The following is a 17,507-nucleotide window of genomic DNA, read 5'->3' as shown; positions in this document are numbered from 1 at the left end:
AACATATAAGAGTAATCACTGTGGGGAGAAAATATATTTCTCAGCTTTTATTTATATTCAATATATTCGAAATTCAGCTGCACATGTGTTGACTCATACATCGTCTCATTTTCACATTACCCCTGTACTTTAACAGCTACACTGGCTACCTGTTAAGTCACACATTGATTTTAACATATAAAAGCGGTTCATGGTTCTGTTCTGATTATATTTGGGATTTGGTGTCTGTATCTTCTTCTTCCTGCTGTTTACACTCTGCTTTGGGTCTTACTTTGTTCCAGCCTTGTTGTAGACTCAACACTATGGGAGGTAGGGTGTTCTCCTACCGCGCACCCAAATTATAGAATGCTCTACCTACAAACATCAGGAACGCCAGTTCCTGAACTGCTTCAAGAAATAACTTAAAACTAATCTTTATAGTATTGCTTTTAATCTATGAGTTTTTATCATTTTTAATTATTTGGGTTTTGGTATTTTATGTTTCTCTATTGTGGTTTTACTCTTTCTCTAAGTGCTCTGAGTCTGAGAAAAGGGCATTATAATTAAAATGTATTGTTGTTATTATTATTATTATTTTAACAAAAACCCTTGGTCTTATTAGAATCTTCCTGGGTTATGAATCATTTTGGGCTTGACTGTAAAGTGCTCAAAAAATAAAGAGAACACTTGGAGTTACATTAAGTTGTTTGAGTGTTCCCTTTATTTTTTGAGCAGTATATACAGTTTAAGTCAGAATTATTAGCCCCCCTGAATTGTTAGGCCTGCTGTTTATTTTTTCCCCAATTTGTTTAACGAAAAGAAGATTTTTTTAACACATTTGTAAAAATAATAGTTTTAATAACTCATCTCTAATAACTGTTTTTTTTTTTTTTTTTGCCATGATGACAGTAAATAATATTTGCCTAGATATTTTTCAAGACACTTCTATACAGTTTAAAGTGACATTTAAAGGCTTAACTAGGTTAATTAGGTTAACTAGGAAGGTTCTGTAGACTATTGAAGAAATATATAGCTTAAAGGGGCTAATAATTTTGACCTTAAAAATGCTTTTTTTTTATTTAAAACTGCTTTTATTCTAACCAAAATAAAACAAATAAGACTTTATCAAAAAAAACATCAGACATATTGTGAAAACTTCCTTGCTCTGTTAAACATCATTTGGGAAATATTTTTAAAAAGAAATTAAAATCAAAGGGGGGCTAATAATTCTGACTTCCGATATAATATTGTATACAGTATATCTGTCGAAATTTCATAATTTCAATTATATAATGAATTCAATACTTCAATCAGAGGCAAGTGAAACATTTTTGTGCTATCTTTCCTTTTTAGCTTATTATTTTTTGCTTCAAGAACGAATGTCTGTGTCTCTGGAGTTGATTGGAGTGTGGATTTCTTGTTGTTGGGTGTGTATAAGGCGCCGTGTAGCGTATAAATCACATTTTGCTTAAATGCCCTTTTTTGCCTTGTAAGCCATTGCATAATAGAACTTGTATTTAATTTATTTATTTAATTCCCAGTTTCGAGGGAAAGCTGAGTATAAACAAGTGCTTAATTGGTTAAAGAACATGAAGTAAACATACTCACCACTAACTTTTAACGTTAATACCTTTTTAATCTGCCTTAAGACAGCTTTGCATTCATATTAAACAACAACAACAATCTATTGCTTGGGTTTATTAACTAATCTTGACAGATTATTTTTTAAGATATTCCTCACATGCCAAACTAACACAGCCAGGGGCTTATAAATCCTTTCTGCTCTCACCTCATTTGTCATCAGTTTAGACAGGGCTCTTGAAAGGACATCTGCAAGTAATTTTCCACATATCTCTGACAAACTACCTGAGTTGTTAGCAGTCCTATTTAGTATAGCTCAGTCTCACACGTTCCAAATCACTTTGTAATTACCCTTCTGAACCCGAGCATTAAGGTGTTGAAAAAAGACTGCTCTCATTACCATGTAAGCAGTGGATTTAAAGCATTGTGCAGCTTATGCAGACAGAATAATTGTTTTATCATCTGAGCTTAGCAGGGCTCAACATCACATAGTTTTAGTAATAATATTGTAATGTGCGCATCCACAATACTCACATTAGAGGATATGTAATATTAAATTGGGATTATACACCACACCACAGTTCGGAGCATGAAATTTGTAGAGTCACTGCAGAGTTTAACTGTAATGGAGTGAAAGTTTATTGTATGTATTATTGTAACCAGGGGAGGTGACACTGACTACAGAGTTTGGATCCTGTAGGTTTATTGAGGAGGTCAGGCAAGCAATGGTCAACGGGGGTGCAGACAGATGTATGAAGGCAATCTAGAATCGTGGTTACAATAACAGGCAGATGGTCACAAGGCTGGCAACAGGCAGGGATAAACAGAGTAACAAGGTGAGGGTATACACAAAGTAAACGCGTTGTAATGTCACAGGATGTAAACAAGACTCGGCGACTGGAGTGAATGTATGTGCTGCTTAAATAGTGTGTGTAATCAGCCCTTGACAATTCTCCGATGATGTGTGTGCAGTCAGAAAGAGGAACGTGTGTGTGAGCGGAGTGCATGTATGAAGATGTAGTCCATAAAATGGCGGTTTTGTAGTCCGTTAGTGATAGTGCATGTTTTCCAGTGATCTATAGAGTTAAGATCACTGGTGATTGTGACAATTATATTTTAAGGCATATGACTGTGAGAATTTCAAGAGAGGTTAAAGTATTTAAACACAAGAAATTGTACCAACTGTATCGTTAATAAAGATAGATTTTATTCAATTAATATACTACACTGCATTGTTATTTTACATTTGATTTTAACATTATTGTTATATAACAGGATTTATCTATGCTTATAATTTGTTTATTATATTTTATGCATGATTCACTCTCTTACAAAATCAACGCAATCAATCTAAATTAAAGGGGCAGTAGGTGATCTTACATAATGCTAACAGCTTAGCATAAATCTCTGAACCACGGTCCCTCCCCTGCCGTCTAGAGCCTCGCCTCCTTAAACACGAGCACAGCAAAAGAACCCTTTCTCATGTGTTAAAAGCGACTAGTGCTTGGCGGCCTGCAAGCCAAACTGACATGCTATTTCAGAGCAAATATTTAGAGTTGCATGGTAAGCAATATAGAAAGAGACTAGGTGGAATAGCTGAACAACACTTCTGTAATGATATAACCCATTTGTAACAACAACATCTAAAGTTACATCAGCTTTGCATGAAGCTTAAACAGTTTTAAAACAGAACATTACCTGTCTAAGAGAAATCCTTCAGATATTGTGTCATCCTTTCTCCAGCGTGCAAAGGTAACTCTAATATTGATTCAGCTTTTTAAAAAGTTTTGATTTAGTAGGTTTTTACCGATCATGCAAAATACTCTCTCTCGTGAACGCGCCACGGTCGGCGGAGCTGCGTACAAACGGCTGCGCAGTTGTTTAAATCTGAATTTGCTGACAGACAAATTGAACATGAACATTTTTTTTGTTTTATGCCTCACCCACAATATAAAAATACATATAAATACATTCAGATTATTTACTTTAATCATTACTATTAGACTGTGAAGAGACTTTCAACCAGCACAACAAAAATGCTTCTGAAGACAATCACCTACTGCACCTTTAATGAATTCTTTCCGAACAAACCCATTGAAGTCATCTGGTGAATGTCTGAATATACACTGAAGGTTATGTATTTGAAGGTTAAGCCCAAAATATGATGAAAGTAAAGGAGACGGGGAAAGGTACAACATAATTACATGCGAGAAAGCCAAAACAGACTAGCAAGAGGGAGAAAGAAGACCAAGGGTGAGACAGAGAAGAGAGGAACAGAAACATAATCACGGACAGTGGGGATCACAACAGGTTTCTGACCCTTTCAGCCCTTAGTAGCAGACTGCAAGCTGTTACCTTCACAAATCATGCTGTATAAACAACTTGTTTTCCTTGGCTCTGGGTTCAGAGCTTCAGGGTTTGTGGATGGTGGCGCAGGGAAAATAACGGTAATTATGCTTGAATCAGCCTGAGAGCTGTTATTAGCTTCCCATTATTTTCTGTAGTCCATTCACACCATCGGAAATTTACACATTCACTTATAATGTCAGTTGTTTTACCTTGTGTTTGTGAAACAGTGGACAGAGCTAAGGTCGGTCATCAAATGCAAGGAAGAAAATGCCTCTCTGTGTATGTGTAAATGTTGTTCATTGTTACGGAGGCCTTCCCCTGGTGCTCGTCTTGCTATTGAATTTCAGTCACTAAAAATGAAAGCTTGATGAAAGATGTTTCACTAGTGGCCCTGGCTTCTATTTCACCTTAATTCCTTTGATATTTCTTCATGAATGGTGCTATGATGGATATTTTTTCATTTCACTGGAAAAGTTTGATATCTAGTTTCAGTGGTTGTGTTGCTTTTTCACACAGTGTTAAAGGAACACTCCACCTTTTAGAAGTAGACTCATATTACTTTCCCTACTGTTTATTTTCGATTCGACTGTTTAAATTGCATTGACCATTAGTATCTCATTCAAAAAAATACTCTTCTGTGTAGAAGGACTAGCAGAAAATGAAAACATTTTTTAATGATTTCGATGATTTTTCAATGATCAGTCATTTGTGCTAAGCTAAGCTCAAAGCAACACAGTCTCATTGTAAATACAACGCCCCTTATACATTTCTAGGGAGCGTGAACTATGTAGCCAGAGCTACCTATGGCTGCATTTTGTCTTTAAAGTGAACACTACGGGGCAGTTGATGCCGCAGAGCAGTATGAGTGGTATGATGTTTCTTTTCGCGCTACCAGCTGACCGCTTAGCTCTGTTTTGACGGCTTTTCCACTGTTACCAGTTTGCTCAGTGGCCATACGTCTGTGGACTTGAGACACAGAGAGGAGTAGACTGTGATGATGGGGTTTGAGCAGATAAAGCAGGTAAAACAAATAAAAACTGAAAAAAAAATAATAATAAAAGGGTGAAAATGTGGTAAGACCTGAAAACATGGTAAAAATCAGGCGACTGTGAGGGTTTTTCTTTTTCTGGATTGCTTTTGAAAACGCTGTCAGTTGGGTTTAGGGAAGGCAGTGGCTGGGTCAATCAGTCCTTTTGAAAACTCTATTGGTTGATTTTAAGGAAAAAGGTTGAAGGTGGGGTGTGTGGTTGGTCAGTCAGTCAACAAGGGCCTCTGGTGGATTTATGTAAAAAGAGCAGACCCGAATGGCACTTGTGAGAGAAATTTGAGATGTGAAAAAGTGTACACATGGGCTCTGGCGGATTCGTGAAAACAAAAACTGCAACAAAACATGTTTCATGTGTCCAGAAATGTAAACAGGAGTACGTATCTATAATGAGTGTGGGTTGACTACAAGGGCTCCTGCTAGACCTAGAAATGGTAAACCTCAACTCTAGGGAAGCCCATTTTCAAATAATTTCAAATAGTTCCTTTAAAGAACTGACTAATCCATTTCTCCATATGATCACAGTTTAATTATAAGATGCAATTTCTTTTACTGATACGTAGGGCTGTAAAGATTTGAATGATTCATTGTTAATAATTGTTCATGTAGTCTGTTGTGTTCATAGTTGAGTTGTGTAGAGCATGTTGTCATTATTAAATAGGAACAAGAAATGCCCTGCCGAAACGTACAGCTTTTTTATAATATAGGACTACATTATATATTTGCAATGCAATATGCATTTAATAATGTAGCATAAACATAAACTAATAATGAACATTACTTCAACAGTATTTATTCATTTTAATTCTAAATGTATCAGTGCATTCTTATTAACATTAGTTAATGTGGCGTTAACATGAACTAACAATGAACAACTTTATTGCTATTAACTAACATTAATAAATGCAGTAATAAATCCATTGCTTATTGTTTTTTCGTGTTAGCAAAAACACTACACAAAAGCATTAATACCCTTGGAAACCTTATTTTTAAATGTTACCATGCTGTTCAAAATAATTTTAATTAAACATTTTTTACTTTCTTAAAAATTCATTAATTCATTTGTTTGTTTTCCTTAAACTTAGTCCTTTTATTCATCAGGAGTCGCCACAGCGGAATGAACCACCAACTTATCCAGTCTATATTTTAGCAGATGCCACAACCCAGTTCTGGGAAACACCCATACACAGTCATTCACACATACACTTATACACTACGGCCAATTTAGCTTATTCAATTCACCTATAGCGCACGCCTTTGGACTGTGGGGCAAACCTGAGAACCTGGGGGAAACCCACACCAACATGGGGGAAGGTGCAAACTCTACACAGAAATATCAACTGGCCCAGCCAGACCTTCTTGCTGTGAGGTGACAGTGCTAACCACTGAGCCACCATGCCACCCTTATAGAGTTCATCTAAAACTAAAATCTTAAAGATGTTTTCTCACACTTTTACATCATTCCAAACTTTATTCTTTCTAATGAGGTAAGATAGTTTGTTCATACAATCAAATGAAAGTCAAGGGATCTAAAATAACTTGCACTGTATGGACAAAAAATTCTGCTGTAGAAAGACCTAGTTAGAATCACATGGCAGTGAGTAAATGATAATATCTTTTTTCTGTTTAAAGGAAATCTGGTCTCATTTTAATCACTCAGTGGTAAACACCACAGAAGTATAATAGATTGTTAATACTCAGAAACATTAAATGAAGAGAAAGGAAGCAGTTGGTGTTTCAGTTGTTGATTTACATTAATCCGATCCTGTCCTGTAATATCTCCTGCTTTATTTCCAAAAAAAACATGTCAGCGATATTGAAGACAAGCAGGGTTGCTTTTTTTGTTGTTTATGTGAGTGGTAGTCATGGTGCAAACCTTTACACATTTGTCTTGTTACCTGTACCCGGTGTTTGTGTTAGATCAGAATTTCTTGGAAAGCTTCTTTGTACATCCTTGTACAGTTCAACCAAAAGTCTCATTTTGCTGTTACTTAACTCTCCCCCGGCTATTCAAGATGTAGGTTAACTTTTTCCTACGTAGAACATGAAAGAAGATTTTTAACTGAAACATTTGTCCTTGGTGATTTATAAAGTGCAAGTTAGTGGCTTCTGGCACTTTGAGAATTAAAAAAAACTTACAGGCAAAACAAAATGAATACCCATGGCTCATAACAAGGCCATCACCAATTGGGCGGAAGGGGGGTGGGGTGGGGGGGGGGGGTGACATCGCTCCTGAAGGTGGGTATCCTGCTCCCTCATTTAAAATGCATGAAAAAGGGTTTTAAAATAATTTGATGTTTAACGTGGGCTTTTTAATGGGACATGTGGGACAAGTTTTAGTTAAAAACAGCCTGCTTCACAAAGTCTTTTATGGTTGCTTTTAATACATTTATATACAACACTGAAACTTTCAAACCTTGAAAAATGCAGATTAAGTGAGTATGCTGAATGCATGCTGATTTTACTCATCCGTATATTTCAGTACAATCTCTCAATGATGGTTGGGCTTAGGGGTGGGCCTTGGTGACATGCCTCCTTTTAAAAATCGTACAATTTTATACGTCTCAACTATACGATATCAATCTATATGAATTAGCCAATAAACTGACACAACGTAAAACAACTCAGTTTCCTCATGAGATCAGGCTGTATTCTAATAGGATCTGTTAATAAGTCATGATTGGTATCAAATACTGAAGCAGTGACAATAAGCAGAGAAGCTGTTGTAAAGTATACAATTAAGTATGTAATCTTTGGAGTTGGGCGACACAGTGGGCACTGTGGGTATCGCTGTCGCTTCACAGCTAGAAGGTCGCTGCATCGACCCCCAGCTAGGCCAGTTGGTATTTCTGTGTGGAGTTTGCATGTTCTCCCTGTTTTCTTAGGTTTCCTCCTGGTGCTCCGGTTTCCCCCACAGTCCAAAGACATGTGCTATAGATGAATTGAATAAGCTAAATTGGCTGTAGTGTGTGTGTGAATGAGTGTGCATAGATGTTTCCCAGTACTGGGTTGCAGCTGGACAAGCATTTACTGTATAAATTTACTGTATACTGTATGTTGGATAAGTTGGCAGTTCATTTTGCTGTTGTGACCCCTTTAGGGACTAAGCCGAAAAGAAAATAAATGAATGAATGTTTGGAGTTGGTGGTATAATGGTAACTTGTCCATCTTCATGTTAGGCCCGGTGGTATAAAATACATTTACAGTACATACTGTCATTCTCTCCATTTCATTTCTTTGGACCCCAGCTTTTGGCATATGCTCTGGATTGATAATAGAGAACTTTATTCTTCACTAGACCTTTAATGTATTGTCAGGAGTCATACAGTACACTCTTAAAAGTGCCAGTCTCGTTTTATGAATCATCAAGGACCATGCACCTTCTTTGATGTTCTCCCGAAGACAAAAAAGCCATCTATGCCTTGGATGCCCTAAGGTGAAGTCTTCAGTGAAGTCTGTCCCTTTAAATATTCTCACCAGCTAAATTTGCCTGCCACTCATTAAAATTAGCTCATCTGATCTTTTTTCATTTGTGTCCAGATTTAATAAATAATAAATCAACCCAACAATGCTTTTCATCTCTCTGAAATACAGCCTTCAGCTTTCACATGGTAGAGTCATGAAACAAAAACAAGCATTAAACGTTTGTAATATTAAATCGTTCAATCAAGCTCTCAAGCTCTAAGGGATATTAAGAGCTGAAGCGTGTCTCTAGGGCCCAAGGAGGACAGTGCCAATCTACCAGAAAATTCCTTGCACTTTCCTAGACTCTTATCCTGTGACTAATCACAGTGGTCCCTCTCTCTCTCTCTCTCTCTTTCTCTTTCTATCTCTGTCTCTCTCTGTCTCCATCAGTCGCCCACTCTCTGTTTGAAGTATCCAGCTTGTTTTAAAGCACTTCACTTGGTGCCACTGAAATATTTCTAAATCTGCCAAATATATTAAATATAATCTAAATTAGCATGTGATTACCCTAACTTTAAAAATGCAGCTTTTGTCAGAAATATCACAAGCTGTACTTAACCTTTAAGCAAATCGCATTGTGTGGGCTCAGGCTGTGATCTGTGCTGGCAGATGCTCTCCACATGGCCACTGCCCACTATAGACACATCATAAGTCTGGCTGAGCTAATGAGTTCACATATTGGAGGAGCTTTGAATATCTGCTTTCCTGGTGTGTCGAAAAACAACCTGCCGCATAAATGCAATCTTCAAATTGGCGTCCCTTCCAGCCACTCTGGAAACAGTGAGCTCTTCATCATTCATATTGCCAGGCACCATTTATTTTATAGATTTTAAACCGAGCTGCGACATAACATCCATTAGAGGATGCATCTCTAACGTTACGCATTACTGCTAATTTTAGTGTCGTAAATGAGTTCATTCTCCTCTCATCAATCCCTCTTCTGGTGTGGCGCTTCGTCTGCCCACTCAAAGGAAGCCTCGTTTCTGTCGTGAGATGAGGTGTGCATTGTTAAGCCTACAACAAGGTTCACAGGCTGTCATCTGGCTTGTATCAAAAACAGTTTGGCTTTGGGTTGAGAAAGAATGTGCTCTTCCTACTTCGGCGTTCACTTTTTTAAACAGTCACCTTTGAATTATAATATCTATGACATTTTTGTCTGAATTCTATTCTGTAAAATTAATATTTTGTGAAGTTGTTAAATTATTAAAACTTATTTCCTTGTTTTCTCTGGCTTAAAAAATATGTATTTAATTTTGTTTTGTTACTTGTAACTGCTTGTATTGCATGTGGTTAACTCTTTATATTTTCATATTATGTCTAAAGCCACGTTAAAAATGCGCCACCTGCAGCTTTGTTTTTGGATTTAAATGCGTTTAGAGCTCACGATCCTCTGCTGTTTGTTATTGTTATTGGGGGGGGGGGGTTATGGGAGTTTTCCAGGAGAAATAACAGTAGACCAATCACAACAGACTGTGTCATCAGAAAAATCAGCGCAGATTAGCATCGCGCTAAGCAGGAGGTTGGGAACAAATGAATCGCTAAACGAGTCATATAGGAGTCGCTGGGATAATTAGCTAAAAATAAATGCATACTATCAGACAATGAAAGTGTTTTTTAATGCATATTAGGGGCTTTTTAACAAAGGGTTCTTGCTAATTTGATTCTACAAAGTTGTATTTATGAGCTAATCAGCAAAAGGATGCAAAAGGACCAGCCTTGAATTATCTTGGTTTAAATTGATGCCACTTTAAAGTTACAATAATGCATTTTCACATAAGAACATGAACCAAAAATATCTAGTACTTACACATGCATATTGATGGAAGTTGTCTGCTTTTTTAAATGCAGAGCTCATAAACATCTCATCTTTTTGAAAGAAAAAAATTACTATGTTTACATGGACATCAGTGATCGAATAATTTGCCTTAATCTGTTTAAGACATTAATATGGTTAGAGTGTTTACACGAGTTGCTTTTTGGATGTTTTTTTCATCATCCCGTTTTACATGTTATAGCACATAATTCCCCAGGCAATCCATATTTCCTCCAGAGTTTCATGTCATTTCTGGTGTTTCATTTTAAATTTTTTCGACTTTAACTGCAGTTTGGCGCTTTCATTCAGGAACATTTCATTCATGCCCCCCATTACAAACTGAGTGTTGTTTTAATGAAATCTGATACCGCACACCGAATGTGAGAGAAAACAAAACTCAGCATTTCGTGTTGCAGATGTCTGTGGCGATTTACTGACTCAATAAGTGCAGAGAATAGTGCCAAACAGCCGTGTGTGAATGAAATATCATGTCACAAAATGCAACGAAAAGTCCTATCTGACGGTAATATCATACTAATCATTTAATCATATAAAAATTGTATTATTGGTTATTAATATTATAATTTTGAGTCTTTTTATAACATTTTTAATTGTTGATAGTGGTTGTTGCATGGTTGAATATTGTCAATCTTAAATCTTATGATTTTAAGCCTTAAAGCTCAAATAGTAAACCATTTAATTTATTGGGGTCTAAATTACAACAAGAAAGCCTTGTCACAGAAGTAGATGCTGACAATGGGTTTGAGGATCCAAATGCAGGATTTATTACACAGAAAATGGTCAGGCAGGCAATGGTCACAATCAGGGGCAAACAAAAACATAAAGGCAAATCGAGTGGTCAATAACAGACGAGTGGTTGATTTGGGAGGCAAACAACATAAAACAATTAAACAAACATAGCAAAGAACGGTTCATGGCTAGACAAGGCAAGACAAACCTTGTCATAATATTCACTTGACAGCTTACAAGACTCAGCAACGTGTGTATGAGATTGAGAGGTGCATAAATAGTCTGTGTAATTAGTCCTGAACAGCTTCAGCTGACTCTTTGCAATCATGAGGTGTGTTAGTGAAGTGCATGATGGGATTTGTAGTGCAGTTGAATGTAAGTGTTGCCTAGCAGTCTGTAAGCGCAACACTGTTGGTGATCATAACAAGCATGTTATTTGAGTTGTACATTTCTCTTGAGAGATGTATTTCAGAAACCAGTTTCTGTCTGAAGGAAAATAAATTGACTGCTACCGCTTCTGCAGTAATATAATTAATTACCCAAAATATTCCTGTATAAAATTGACTTCTGCACTGGAAGCGTTATACTTTAACACTGGATACACTGGATACTTTAAGAAGAAGAATTATTCTAAAATATGAAATAAATCTGCATTTAATTGAACTTTCTCATATATGTCCACACATTGTTCAACCCATTTTCAGCTTTAAAGCAAATATATAAAGTTAAATGTTTGTGTTTCTTAAAATATATTGCTTTAACAATTTTTTTTTTGCAAGAAACTGTATCTCAAACTGCTCAGAATGCAGACAGAACCTCAGATTTCTAAGGTTAGAAAGCAGAACGATCCTGTCTGCCACCTGAGCCGGTCATTTTATTCTGTGGCCTTCTGTCCAGCTGTTGATTGTCAGCCCACATATAGTGAACCTCGTCCCAGTTACCATAACGGCAGACTTTTTTTAACATTTCGAATCATATGCTCTGTTGAGTCCTGATAGATTTTGTCATCTATTAATAGAGAAGGTTTTTAAAGAGTAACTTTCACACCCTTAAAACCTGTCAATTATTTCAAGAATGTTTGTTGTTTCTGTATACCTTAGAGAAAAAAAAACAGGTTGTCATGTGTATGATTAACCAATCTTCTTTTTCTTTTTTGTCTTCTAGACAGCTCAGACGGTGTTGTTGGTTGTGGCTGCATTCCTCATCTGCTGGATGCCACACCACATCATCGCCATGTGGGTCGAATTCGGCCAGTTCCCTCTGAACGATGCTTCTTTTGCATTTCGTATTATTTCCCACTGCCTCGCCTATGGAAACTCCTGCGTCAACCCCATTCTTTATGCTTTCCTCTCTGAAAACTTTAGAAAAGCCTGCAAGCAGGTCTTCACATGCCGTTTTTTTTACTCTCCTCCACCTGTGGAGAAAGTGGTACGCATTCGGATGGAGAACTTCTCCATGACGCATTCCACCACTAACATCTGACTTGAAGTTTGATACGAAATAGTAACATGTTTTAAAAATATCAAGCAAACATTTGTATTGTTGTTCGCGCTTCACAGCATGGTGCATGGATTACATTGAGAAAGTTTGAGTAACTTGGACTCTTAAATGAACCTAATATTACATCTTAGGCTAAACTATTTAAGTGTAAATAGCATTTGTCATTGAAATGTTTTATTACATTTTTATGTTTACGGCGTATTGTGTATTTAACGTTATTGAAAAGAATTCAAACCGTGTACAGAATGATCCGTTATTATACTATATATTTTTTAATATGTTTGAAAGAATTGCTCTTTCTGTGATTGTGAACAATCTGTGCTGCCTGAACACCTTTCTGCTTAGTGTTTATGTTGTAATCGAGCAAACATGTCTCAGTTTAAACATGTCATAAAGCTTAATATTTACTTGTATGCTGTAATTATAAACTAAAGAGACATTGGTTTACATGTATCGCGTAGAGTCTTATGGTTATATATTCATTATGTAATAAAAACAATTGAAAGTTTCCCCCGATAAGAAGTCACATAATAAAAAATATCTAATTCAAAAAAACAATACAATGTATGTTTAAGTTTCTAGTCTTTTACGAGCACGTTAAAGTGGGTTATTGTTTAAAGAGGATGTAGCTATCTCTGTCCTGATGCTTATCGTTAACTGTTTGACTTAGCGGAGATTGTCCTAAACAAAAGACCAGTGGAAACTCTTTGTGTATGTGTGCATCTCTCACCAGTCTATTACTCGCATCTCTCTGCGAGACACCAGCACAGAAGCTCTTATAAACACTGATTCCTTTTAGAATCAGAAAGTCTCAAAGCTTAGGAACGTCTCTTTGAAGTGTTGAGAAACAAAAGACTATTTTCCAACAGGTCAGTTTTCTGTTGGGTGAATATGCCTCCATCACTAGTCATGCCTTTAATCCAAATCGCAACGCAGCTCTCACTGTAATGTGATATAATAGTACTGCAAATGATAACAAAAAAACACACTATGCCATCTTTGCACAGATTACATAACTTTGGAATGACGTTATATAGCAGACTAGTAACTGGTTATTATTTTCATATCACTCTTGGTAAATAATAAGGCTGTAAAAAATATGTATAGTTTGTTTGACCCTTTGATCTTTTGCTCTGCTTTCATTAAGAGAAAACTATTGTAAACAGTGCAGTTTTATTTAAAAAAAGGAAACACTTTACTTGAATTGGTGTGCATAAGACTGTTATGAAACCTTCGGCGCAGCCATGTCAACCTGCAGCCCAAAACCGGTTACTCTCTGAAGCTGAGCAGGGCTGAGTCTGGTCAGTACCTGGATGGGAGACTACATGGGAAAACTAGGTTGCTGTTGGAAGTGGTGTTAGTGTTGCAAGCAGGGGGCGCTCATCCTGTGGTCTGTGTGAGTCCTAATGCCCTTGTATAGTGAAGAGGACACTATGCTGTCAGTGGGTGCAGGCCAGTGTTTCCTCTAGCATTTTTTCCAGCTGTGGCAGCAGGCATTTTTTACTCAGATCTAACAACTACCTGTGGCGTTATTTCAATGACAAATGTTGTGAGCGCAGTATTACAATTCGAGATCGCATTTATATAACAGCCTACGAGCATGCGAATCTCTTTGCTCTTTGATTTCTTCTGCTCGTGCACAAAACTTCTTGCACGTCTTCAAATATGCGCTGCTCAAGCACAGATCTTCTTGTGCGCTCTCAAATAAATGCTGCTGAAATGCAATTTAGTGCATTTATGTAACAAGTATGTCTCCAACATTTATTAGATTTGCTGCGAATATTTATGAATGTCTCTTATAGACCTACAGAGCTGCATTAATGCATCCTAAAGCAAGTTAAACGGCTATACATCGTGTTTGTTGGCCTCATTCATTACGCACCTGTCAGTTAGCCAGTTAGTCAGTCAGCACGTAACCCTAAAGAGTTAAACAAATAGTGCACAGCACTACTACGCTTACAGAAAAGTTTGTCATGTTAAAATTCACTTACCTTTTAATACGTTTTGGTGCGATTATCACCCGCTATTTAAAAAAAACACAACAATGTTTTAATTGAGCTGTAATGTAGCCGTGGCGGGATCAATTTTAGCATGGCCCCCCACCATGGAAGAATGAATGTAGCGGAAAACATGCAGTCCTATCGGAGAGATAAACCAAGCTCCTGACTCTGTGTGGTCATTAAAAATCCCATGGCACTCCTAATAAAGAGTAGGGTAGGTTTCACCCCAGTGTTCTAGCCAAATTCCCTCTCTGCCCTTAACCATCATGGCCTCCCAATCATCCACTGAATTGGCTTTATCATTGTCTCTCTACTCCCTCTAAGCTGGTGTGTGGTGAGCGCACAGGCAACGTTATCCTCTGGCTGCCGTCGCATCATCCAATATACACATTACATTTGCTCGGTTATGTTATTTAAATGCAAAGATGACATTGTTTACTGTGAAAACATAAGCATATACATACCTGTCTTTATCTTTGTCATGACAGCTTGACAATTCTAAGACACTATAACTTGTCATAAACCTGTCATGAACATGATTGTCCTCACGAGGCATTATTTGACACAATAGTTTGAACATTTGGTTGAACAAACTGAATTTGTCATTAAAATGTCTCATTGAATTTGTCATTACTCTGTCAAATTAATTTTGAAGAGCGTCATTAATATTTAATGACATTTTAATGACAAATTTAGCTTGTACCATTGTGGTTTGGGGTAAAAAAAATAATAATAATAATGAAGCTGTTATAAAATCCATAACATATTTATAATGGCTTCATGACAATTATATTTATGACAGATTTATGACAAGCTATGCTGTCTTGGTAAGACAAAAACTGGTTGTAATGTATTCATTTCTGCCAAGTTGTCATAACAAACAGTCATCTTTGCATTTAAATGTCATAATTGAGTAAATGTTACTTAATGACATTTGTCATGAGCATGCATAAAATCTCATTCACTTTCAAGACATGTTATGATTATAAATGTTTCATGACAGTCTTATGAAGACCCCTTATAATAAAGCGTTAACGTGTTAAAAGTCTGCCGCAGTTATTAGCACCTGTATTCAAGTAACTTCCCATTCATATTTTACATGTTTCGGTAAAGTACATCTAGGTCAGGGGTGTCCAAACTCGGTCCTGGAGGGCCAGTGTCCTGCATATTTTAGTTCCAACCCCAATTTAACACACCTGAACCAGCTAATAAAGCTTTTTCTAAGTCTGAAAATCTGTTTGCTAATTGTACACACATGAACACATTAGTGCATTGAATGACTTTATGTTTTTGTGAGCTAAACTAGGTTTTTGTAAAATGAGCATAGAATCAGATGATGGAATACGGTTATATTCTGTAAATTTAAACAGTCCTATAAAACTTCTGTATTTTTACAGAAAATTAACTGCCGGTATTTTTCCATAAATTTAACAGATTTTTTTAACAGTGTAAATAAATTAAAGCTAAATTATAAATGTTACGTTGATTGAACTAAACAACATTACATTGCCTTTATGTTACTAAATTAAGTTTACTTAAATGAATATTCTTTCTTTAAGGTAACTTAACTCGGTTACGTGGAACCTGTTGACATAAAAAAGTTAATTAAAGCCAACATATCATTTTTTTGAGTGCATGTAGGTGTGTTAAAGGAAGTTGGAGCTAAACTATGCTGGACACCGGCCCTCCAGGACCGAGTTCCTGTTTCACTGTGCTTTATAAAAGTGGTAACACACAGTCCAAACTCACTCAGTCATTCATCACAATGACTCAAATTAAATAACAGAGCTGTGGTTTGCAGCAAAGGGTAAATGAGCTTGACAGAATGGGAAGTGATTTCAAGAAAAGAGTAAAAACAATGAAAGTGTCCACTATCAGGGAAATACTAAAGAAATGTCTGTAAATTTGAAGTGTTAATCAGTCTGAAAGAGGACATGTGTCTGACTATGCACTTTTAGGAGAAATATTCAAGTGGCCTTAAAATGGTGAATGAATTACAGCTTGAGAATAGCAGGAGTGAGCTGAGACCTGAGGTCAGAAAGTCTTCAAAAGTACAATCTAACATCACCATACATGACTACAAATACTTTAAAAGAATTTCAAGAAAAGAAGCTTGTACTCATATCCATACGTAAACTCAAGTGTCTTCTGTTTTTTTTTTTCTTTCTTTCAAAAAGATGAAAAGGTTAAACAAAAAAGAACATTTTGCCAGTCCTCTTTTATCATATTCACCAAGGGTGCCAATATTAATGGAGGGCACTGTAAATTTGAACTAATGTATAAGCACTGCTGGATTTTACACTGAGTCAGCACTAAAGGTCTGGCAGAATGCCATCAAAAAATATGTTTTGACTGAAAACAATGAGAGCAGGTGAAAATCTGGGAAAACATCCAGAACCGGGTGGTGATGCTACATTAGGCTCAGACAAGTCATTTATAAAAAAGTTAACGTGTCAGACGCTGTCAATCTCACTAGGCATCAATTTCCCATGTTGTTTTTTCCCCTCCAAATCATAATTAATTTTTATGCAAAATCAAAATTCAAGTGCTGCGTCACACATTGGCTATCGATTAATAGTAATTCTGTTTTGTAACTTTTGTCCAGTCTGAGACCATGCCTGACAAAAGCTATTAAGTATCTTATCATTGCTAGCAACCTGAATTTACAAACAAATCTGTATAATTATTTTGTATCAGCTTTTTATTAATTACCGGTCCATTTGTAGCTATATTATTTGGCGTTGAAGAACATATTATTTCCTGTCCATAAAACAATTCAGTTCATTAAAGGCGCAGTTCACCCAAAAACACAAAATCCACTCAATATTTACTGACACTTATGTTGTTTCAAATACTGACAGGAATATATTTTTTTTATGAATTCGGATGAAAAGTGCTACCCATCAGCATCCAAAGTAGGAAGAAATACGATAAAACATTATTACAACATTATTAAAATATTTTTGAGTTCAACAGAGGAAGGAAACTGTGTGTTTGTAACAACTGGAGGGGTTTAACAGCTAAA

At 36.4% G+C, this 17,507-nt stretch overlaps 1 protein-coding gene across 2 annotated transcripts in view; it reads left to right on the top strand.

Annotated features, from left to right (window-relative positions):
* galr1b (galanin receptor 1b) overlaps positions 1 to 15,523 on the top strand; it is a 69,380-nt gene extending 53,857 nt beyond the window's left edge. The window contains exon 3 of one of the 2 annotated variants that reach the window (XM_073906816.1): positions 12,147 to 15,523. In XM_073906816.1, coding sequence (XP_073762917.1) covers positions 12,147 to 12,464 — 318 coding nt within the window. In that variant the 3' untranslated portion in view covers positions 12,465 to 15,523. The remainder of the gene's footprint in view (positions 1 to 12,146) is intronic. The other variant, NM_001327843.1, reaches the window with a different exon arrangement.
* The last annotated feature ends 1,984 nt before the right edge of the window (positions 15,524 to 17,507 follow it).

Source organism: Danio rerio, chromosome 7 (genome assembly GCF_049306965.1).
Source record: "Danio rerio strain Tuebingen ecotype United States chromosome 7, GRCz12tu, whole genome shotgun sequence".
In the NCBI taxonomy this organism is placed as follows: domain Eukaryota; kingdom Metazoa; phylum Chordata; class Actinopteri; order Cypriniformes; family Danionidae; genus Danio; species Danio rerio.
The sequence above is the reverse complement of the archived record's forward strand: the minus strand, read 5'-3'. Positions and strand labels throughout refer to the sequence as shown.